At 36.0% G+C, this 9,479-nt stretch overlaps 2 protein-coding genes across 2 annotated transcripts; one reads left to right on the top strand and one right to left on the bottom strand.

Annotated features, from left to right (window-relative positions):
* The first annotated feature begins 1,758 nt into the window (after positions 1–1,758).
* On the top strand, positions 1,759–4,630 carry LOC106173826 (uncharacterized). Its single transcript, XM_013555077.3, has 3 exons — positions 1,759–1,921; positions 2,410–2,697; positions 4,061–4,630. Exons 2-3 carry the CDS (start codon positions 2,419–2,421, stop codon positions 4,619–4,621), a joined length of 840 nt encoding a protein of 279 aa, XP_013410531.2. The 5' UTR covers positions 1,759–1,921; positions 2,410–2,418; the 3' UTR covers positions 4,622–4,630.
* Positions 4,631–7,473: 2,843 nt separating this feature from the next.
* On the bottom strand, positions 7,474–9,182 carry LOC106156266 (lewis-type alpha-(1,3)-fucosyltransferase-like). Its single transcript, XM_013531457.2, has one exon. The coding sequence runs from the start codon at positions 8,966–8,968 to the stop codon at positions 7,853–7,855; it is 1,116 nt and encodes a 371-aa protein (XP_013386911.2). The 5' UTR covers positions 8,969–9,182; the 3' UTR covers positions 7,474–7,852.
* Positions 9,183–9,479: the final 297 nt, after the last annotated feature.

Raw genomic sequence — 9,479 nt, 5'->3', positions numbered from 1 at the left:
GCTATGCTCTGTTATAATCTCTTAAGAGATTTTAACAAAAAAAAAAAAAAAAAAAAAAAAAAAAAAAAAAAAAAAAAAAAAAAACTTTTTAGAAAAAACCGGGGACTAAATTTGAATATAAAAATGGATTCATTAACCATTGGTAAGTAAGGGAAAATTGTTGTTTACCCCAGGACAAAACGAAGAGTTATTATCCCTTTAATTCTAAAAGTATTATGTTTTTTTCTGCTTTCTAAACGCGCACAGTTTACCTTTAGCCTCATATACTGTACATTTAGACACAATGGGTATAAAGTAAAGGAGTTAAATGCCATGGAATCGTTTTTATTCGAATACTATGGCGTTTGCTGGAAAGTTAGGGTTGTAAGTATGACTGGTTGTCTGTTAAAAAGCTGCTTTAAGAACAGTGAAATTGTTCCCTATTAATTTGAAAAAAAGAAACTATGAAGTTGACAACTGTTCCCTGCTACAGGTTAACCAATCTGTGATAAAAGATATATGAAAGAAAATGAAAACTGTTGCCAAAAGAAAAAAAAAGGTTGTTAATTTTTTTTCAAAGACTAAATGTTATTTTCTATTATATAATAAATAATACGAGTTTGTTTCCATTATTGTCTCTCTTTACAATCATTTAACGTAAAAACAATTTTGCAAAATTAATGGTCTATATTTTGATGAGCTTTAAAGAATAAAATGAGACTGATTCTTTCAAGGGCGATAGTTATTCGTTTCTTTCAATCCGTTAACCGCAAATTTGAAGAAGGAAACGATATTAAGTGCATTAAAATTTAACAGGTGGTTTCATTAAGTTTCTCGTATGTACTTAAAGTGTCACAGGGGGGTCCTAGTTCAGATAAAATTCTCAAAAATGCCAATTAATCTAAATCTCAAATTTTGTTGCTGAATTTCATTTAAATCGCTAAGTAAGGCACATACGTCAAAGTGAAATTGTTCGAGGTTTCTGTTTACCACAATAAGGCCTATGGGTAACAAAACTTGGACATCACCTTCAACTTCACGACCGTATAATTATAATAGGGGAAAGGTCACCTGACCGTAAATTGTTGTGGTTTGAACCTTTGTGGTGTTTCATTAATTCTTTGCCCAAGAAAAACCATGCATGAACAATTATGTACTGAGAGAAATATACAATAATGAAAAACACGTACATTTTCTTATTGTAATATCTATTCATGTCTTAAACGTTGGATACATGGTTTAGTGATAAAATATCATGGGTGGGTGAGGGGCGGAGGTTTAAGGATTACAACATTATCTAGAATCAAAACAGAATATCCCAAAAAAATTCAAAAGAAACGCTCATTAAAAAATACAGTCTTATATGTTTATCTGATTGAATTTATTGTACGATCATATAGATAGACAAAAAAATAATAAATAAATAAATAAAAAGACTACAAAAGAAATGGGGAATTATTTCAATTTTTTCAAAATGGTATGTATTAGAACTAGTGACCTAAAATGTAACGAATAATTTATCTCTCTCTCACAGACTCTACTACATTCTCTTTTTATCCCCCCACAAACCCTCTCCCCCTCTTTCTCTCTCTCTCTCTCTCTCTCTCTCGCACACCGGCCCATAACTCAATCTTAAACGGCAACAGATACATGCATAATGCAGCACTAAAGTTCCCAACCCTGCTGAAGTATCTTGAAGCTAAACTAGTTCAGTGACGTGTGGAAATGTATTGACTTGGTAATAAAGTCTAACGACACAGTACATAGGACCAGGAGGACACGTGCGTCACCGTACACATTTGGTGATATAAAAGAGAGTGCATCTTGTTCTCGGAGACTTCAAGCGATCACTAGTGGCACTGGAAGCATCAAGACGTAAAACTGTCGTCTGACTTAAATATTTGTCTCTTGTTTTCCTGTGGAGGTCTTGTGCTCTCTTAAGGTAAGGAATTGTCATTAATGGGTGAATTTTTCTTTTCGTGAAGTTTGATATCTTAGATCACATTTATTTATTGCAATTTATGTGCCAGCGGCTTGCAAAGACGGCAATGTACAGGTTACATATATTTAGAAATTTACGTATTTTTAAAAGAAAATTTACTGGATGTAGCGCATTTCAGTTTGGCAAAGGCATTTAACAAAGTTTTCTTGAAAAAAAAGTGGCCAACATGTTGATTGGCTTAATTCTATATGCTATAAACTCTGTTTTTCTGTCGTTATCAGTGCAGTTAAATGCAGAATCAGTGCATTGTATCCGCACTTAAAATAGTTTTTTGTGGTCACGTACATCATTCGACAGTTAACATTTCTTTCGCTCTTTTCATTTGAAAAATACCGCTCTCGACTAATGAAACGCCGTCAAATTAATAATATATTTCTTTATTCTTTTCCAATTTCTATTGATTGGCATTATGTTTAATTCACTTTTAGTCCCGCGCAATGTCCAAACCAACACCCGTCTCTTTGGTCACCATAGTGATAGCAACCATGGCAACCAGTGTCATGGTTACAACCGTTCTTGCGTCCTCCTGTTCCAGCTGCCCCACTACGACCGCCAAAGCCGACAAGCTCTACTTCGACGACGACACGCTGGGCCTCGATTGTTACTTCCTCGGGAACGGCGTGCACCAAGACTGCAGTTCCTGTAGGTCCTACATAAATTGCGCCAATGGGGTGAAGTCTGTGATTCAGTGCGGAAAAGCAAAAGTTTGGGATCAGGTGGGTTCAAATTTTACAGCGTCTACGCGTGCATGCGCATGTGCACCCCTTACACACGAGAAATAATAAAATAAATAAAAAAGTATTAAAAAAGAGGAAATATAGAGAGTGAGAGGGGCGGGGGGCAAGAAAAATAAAAAGAAGTTGATGAGATATAAGTCGGGGAGGGAGCGAGAGATAGTGTACGGGCACTTAAGATCATATCATTAAAATCAAAAAAGTTTTTAATCTTAAATTAAACTGAAATGAATATAAACTGACACCAATACCAAAAGGCCTTCAAGCGCATTATACTTTGCGGTAAGTCTCCATGCAGTGCATAAAACGTGGTTACTTAATAAAAGTTTAGTAAGTGCTTGTGTGGTTAGGTACGCGTTTCTTCTTCACTAAATCAATTAATTAAGTCCACCCGCCTTGTCCTGTTACAAAAGGCGGAATATCATTATTTGTGATTTAATGTGGTGGCATATGGGGCAGAGGATATACTTATCATCACCTATATTAGTTCATGTGACAGAATTAAGTGGTTCTTTCAAGTATTCAATATGCTTCATTGATATGGCAACCAAAGCCGCCTCATTCAGTGTCAGATCCATTGTGGTTTACTACAATATAGAGTGCTGGCGTATTTATCCGTTTGACTGCGTGATCCTCCGTTCACCCCCCCCCCCCCCCACACACACACACACTTAAGGAGGGACCTTTGTGTGTGAAGTTCAACGTGTGCTTGACGTCATCTTGACGTCAGAATTACGTCACCGCCTTCTGGAAAGTGCTTATCACTATATTGTGAGATATCTATATTGTATAAAAATGTCATTAGGGGTTTGTTTAAAATTGTGAACGCTGTCTCTCGTTCAGGTCCATTGTCGGCTCTTTATGCTGTCTTCAGATTTGGAAACCTGGTTTAAAAACACCACTGCCCATGTAGACAATTAATTTTCTTTGCTGGCAATTCATTTAGACCGTCTTGTCTTCCAATACATTTTAGAAGGGAATGTCGTCATCGAGAACTTTTATTTAATATCGTGGTTTATTTAATTTTTTTTTTTGGGGGGGGGGGGGGTGTGTGTGTATAGCTTTAATGTCTGAATTGGGAAAGACAAGTAGCTTTTCAGGATATGTAAAAGAAGAAAATATACTTGGGGCATATCCAAACGTTTACAGTATACATTTTAGTACAATGTCTTTATACATGTATGTGCCTTCTATGAAGTTCACGTAACAATGCGCATTTGTGGAGCATTAATAATTCAATTATTAATTCTGGTTGTGTTTAATTTGACCGCAAAACGAGCTGCTGGTAATATATGTACATGTAGAGTACTAAAGGTTTATACAACAATACACTCTTACATTACAGAGCATCAAAGCTTGCGTCAGACCCGCTCTGGAGACCGCCACCTGTATTGCCACGCGTGATGACCTCAATGGCATGTGCTTGTACCTCGCCACGGACGGGAACTGGCTAAAGGACAACGAAAATGTCTTCTTCTTTGCCTACTGTTACCAGTACTACTACAGCTTAAGCCACCAGATTCAGACATGTCGCAAATGCATGACGGGAAAGCTGCAAGAACCGGTTCCGCAAACGGGGGTCCTGGGCATGGACTCTTCCTCGGAGTGCGTTGGGCGGCAAGGGGCAGGCTATCAGTTGTGCAACACGTGCTTAAAATACGGGTACTGCGACTACAACAACCTGTTACCAATTATTCTACCTTGTCCGCCCGGGAAAGTTTACGACGCCAATATTCCCGTGGACAGCAACAGTGGTGACATCTATCGACAGTGTATTGAACCATGGAAAACGAATACCTGTCGTCTGACGAATGCGGACCTGAAAACGCTGTGTGACCACTACAAAAATGCTATGTCCACAGAAATGGAATATTCGTTCTATTATAGTCACTGCTTGATAATATAAACACTACTCGTCGAATTAATGTTTATTTATTGACAAAAAGTTTGAATGCTATGAGCGTAATCATAAAAAAATTCAAATTACTTCTTATGGAAAGATAAAGGGCTAATCAATATTTTTCTATTTTTCAAATAAGGTCATACCTTAATGTTATCTATTTTTCTTCTCTGTTGTATTTATTTTGCTTTTTATGTCCCATTTGTAAAATAATACAAAAAGAAAACATAAAGGACTATATATATGATATGTACTCCGAATCAAATGTCTGTAGCCGAAGTGGTGTTTTGAAATTCAAAATGATAGATATCGAAATACGCAATAGAGAAAAAAAAAAAAACATTTAAAAGGATGACGTAAACGTATCAGGTTGGCTCACAGGATAACGTTATTTGTAAATAACTTTCCGCGCCAAACTTTAAACCTCTATATTTGAGGCTTTGATTTTCAAAGTCAAAGGCAATAGCCATGTTTTTTTTTTTTTTTTTTTTTTTTTTTTTTTTTTTTTTTTTTTTTGCTGGAGTTGTTGGGATACGTGGTGCCACCATGCTTTAATGAGGCCACTGAAAATAAAATATTGATAGATCGACCTGTAACAATAATTATCGGCTAAACTGATGACACTTAATTTCTTTTAATCTTCATTAATGCATTCTTACTCTGCTGGCCGGATTCATTACTTCATGCAGTGTATCTTTTATTGCTCATCTTTTGTTGTAAAATAAATTTTAAGACAATAACTTGGGGTTAAGCGTGTTGTTTATCTTTAAAGATACATAACAAGTCAACTTTTTGCCACAAAAGCCCACCAAATGCCAGCATATAGTTTCAAGTAGTATAACTAAGAGAATTACCAAAAGGCATTGTTTAATTTTACCTGAAAATGATGTTTGAACGGATTTTATTGCTAGCATTCTATGCTGTATGTCAATGGTGCAGAAAAGTACTGTAGGTTAAATTTTTGACCAAAAATTAAAAAAGGAGCAGTCTTAAGCTCTTTTACTGCTGATCGAGTGATCTATTCAGTTTATCCCTTCGCATGTCAAATTTATTCAAGTCGTATAAGAAACTAGTAGAAGTGGTTTATATGTGTTACTGGGAATCCATGCTACACCGATGCTCAGTTCGTATGTACCTTTAAATTTCTTTTGCTAAGTGGTTGAATTTCTGACCTACCGATACGTTTAGGAGGGAGACTAAGATGACAAATTTTCGTCTGAGGTACCAGAGTAAAAAAATAATAATAATAATAAATAAATAAATAAATAAAATAAAATAAAATAAAATAAATTGGAACAAAATTTGCGGGTGTGGTGGGGGAGGTCAGAATGTTTCACTAGTAGCAATCTGACACTGAAAGAGACAAGCGGACCTGTTATCATGTCTGTTAATCTTTTGCAGTGTCAGCCGACTCACTAAGCAATTGCGATTGGCTGTCTTTGACGCATTTTCCTAACTTCTTTTTTTTTTTGCTCTTGCAATTTTGATATTGCACAAAAAATGTTCTGCAGCGTGATTTTGAAAACTATTTTTTCTATTTCAAGAAAAATATAAATATGGGAACAAGTCACGCTCCTCTCATTTTTTTCATGAGATCAACTCAACAAAATTCACGAAAGTGCAGCACCATATTACAGAATAATACACAACAAAAAAGACTTTTGGATACGCACTCTGGGATAAATCATTATATTACTTTATTTGATTTTTTGTCCTTTTATTTTTTTATCATTTTACAAAATAAATAAATAAATAAATAAATAAATAAATAAATAAATAAGAAAATAAAAAATGAAAAAAAAAAAAAACGTATGGTACATCTCACATAGAAGCAAAAATTCATTAAAATGCGTAACAAAACAAACCTTCAAGATAAAAAGTATATACTATTCACAATTCTCAAGGGCTTGAACTTTAATTCTCTAATAATAATAATAATAATAATGATAATAATAATAATAGTAATAACACAGTTAAAATTGTAGTGTGTTACGATTATAAAATTCAAAATTGTTATAATTCTACCTCAAAATACATTTTCAAGAACTGAAAAAAAGATATATTTACATGTATATCTTTTATAAAATGTTAAATAATATATTATTTCAATAGCTGAAAATATATACATTTATATCGTTTATAACACATGTAAATCTATAGAAATATTTTTTTTCCAATTTGAGGATACAATTATCTTGAACAAAAATATAATAAAAACCTGATTTGAGCCCAGTTTCACACAATCTCTCGATTAAGGCTGATAAACTCTAATAGCGCATTACATATTAAATATTATTGGCCAGAATGGAACGCATTTGCTTAAAACTCTTCCAACAATTAATAGTCAGAATTCACTTTTCAATTTTGTCACAATAATTACAAGTAAAGCCTGTGGCTTTTGCCATAATGCATCATCTGGAATCTTGTATCTAGTAAGCTATAGATATTTATGTCTCCTTGATATAAACTGATATAAATTATATGAAATACATATTAAATGAATAGAACAAACGACATGTAAGTATGAGCACATTCAAAACAGCCGACTTACATGGCCGACACACTTGAATGCTTGTTGGGTAAACCCCCCCCGGGAAATCTATTCAGCTTCTAATCGGGGCTTAAGTGGCAAGCTTTTTAGTGTGTCGCAATATTTGATCTGCGGATCTGTTTTTTCCGCTGTTCTGAATGGCTCTATGATGTTCTAAATTCGGTCGATGACAGCTGCATTTATTGAAGGTCCCTCTGATAAAAGAACAGACGCAGATTAGTGATAAACACTGAATTGTGTTGATTTATGATATGTACGTATTGTGTACGCCTGAAATATCTACAGTTAATATACATTTACTCTCCAAACAAACAGGACACAGATTTCAATTTGTGGGGTTGCAAAGAGGCAAGCAGGTTCCTCGGCTACCTGAGTACACCTTTCCCTATCAGGAACAGTGTTGCAGCACTCTCATGGAAACCCTAGTCAGCTAAGAATGAAGTTTATTTTCAGCCAACAGTTTCATTAAAAGTTTTTACCTCCAATATTTCGATGTCTATCAGAACATCTTCATCAGGGAATCCCTGAAAAATTACTTCGTTCTTATAACAACACAGCGGATGAAATTCTTCTCTAGTTAACTTAGCTAGTAAACTGACTTAAGTTTTTTTTGTTTGTTTCTTTGTTTTTGTTTTGTTTTTACGAAACTGGGGTCTGGTATTTCAGTAGACGTTTTCTTTAAAAAATCACAAGAACTGTGGCGGTATGCATGGATTCTGTTGCCACCAATGTAAAATATCTTCATAATATGTTCTTGTGTCGTTCACATCATTAATTCTCTTACAAACATTGCACCATTCATAATATTCATCGACGGATGTAACGTTCTCCTTACTGCGCAGATATTGAATGTATCTACTATCATCTTTGTCTACCTCTATCAAGAAATTAGCAAGATCCTTCGGAGTTTTGAACTGCCTTGCGTCTATAAGCCAGTCAGGTTTTATACCATAAAATGAGTAGTTGGCCCCACTTAACGCAACGCTCACAATGTCATGTTTAAGAGTCTTAAAAAACTTCTCCGTGAGGTAAAAATTCGCCAGACTGTTCTCGAATGACAGATAGAATTTATAAGATTCATAGATATGTTTTTCACATGGCGTATGGGCGGGGCACTTCATTGGGCCACAGGCACCATACACGTCTACGGGTATGTAGCGTTGTAGTTCCTTCACATACTTCTCTCTCTTTCCTGGAGTGTTGCAATTACTTGCAAACCAAGCCACCATCTTACTTTTTTTAGCCATAATAGCGGAGTAATTCCTTTCCTTGGGTTCTGTTATCTGCTGAACTTCACTGTAATTGGCTATAAAATCAGAATCAGCTCTATACGTCATCGTCCAGTTAAAAGCCCCTCTCCAATCTTTTAAGTAATTCAAACCATAATAGCAAGGGCTTTCCATCATGTACAAAATCCATCTCTGGTTTGGGAGTTTCAACTGAGGCCTGTCTCCCAATTCTAGAGCGTGAAACACGATGACATCAGCCTCTTTTAAGCGAGACCTCTGACCCGTCATTTCGCAAACCACTGGGCAGTGTTTCAAACGTTCGAACGGGACAGTTCCCATGGGATCGAACCCCCAGTGATTTAATCCGAAGAATTTGGTCCAAAATAAAATGACTTTTGGGTTTGGTCCCATTATAATGGGTTTGGTCCCATTATAATATTGTCTGTTTGGTGTAGGATTCAGCACTAGGATTGGTGGAATGATGTTGGATTCAAACATAAGGAAAATTAAACAGCATGTCCCTGAGATCACACCCACTACCAAGACTTTACGGCTGCTTTGGGGGTCAGGCATGGCTCATATCTGTTAATTAAACAAAATAGCCCAAGATGACAATAACATAGAGGTGATAGTAATACATGTAGGAACCACCCAAGAAAGCAAAAAGTCTGGCAACATAGCACATAGGTAAGTCAGGTTTCGCTGGATTTGGAGGTGAGTAGTGTTAGACACAGTCACCGTCTAGGGAGAGAGGCTTGTCAACAAATAAAAGCAGACAGAACTAATCCACCGATATTTTTCTGTTGTTTTCTCTTGCCTGTTAAGCACATGACTATCAACCAGACCTTGCCACCATGTGTATTTACATTAGAAACACTGCGAAAATGATGACTTACACATGCCCTTCGCAAAAGCAATTGCGACGGGGTTGACTAGTCGCAAATAATCGCCTCGATACAAGCGATGGCATTGCTATTAGCGTGTGGTGACAAGCCTTCGAGACAGGCACTACCAATTTTTGCGTGCGGTCGCAATTCGCGGTGCTTTCTAGCAAGCAAGCCTGCAGGTCCACAGTTCTTTGGGC

Source organism: Lingula anatina, chromosome 8 (assembly GCF_051362555.1).
Source record: "Lingula anatina isolate TDL-2025a chromosome 8, LinAna3.0, whole genome shotgun sequence".
In the NCBI taxonomy this organism is placed as follows: domain Eukaryota; kingdom Metazoa; phylum Brachiopoda; class Lingulata; order Lingulida; family Lingulidae; genus Lingula; species Lingula anatina.
The sequence above is the reverse complement of the archived record's forward strand: the minus strand, read 5'-3'. Positions and strand labels throughout refer to the sequence as shown.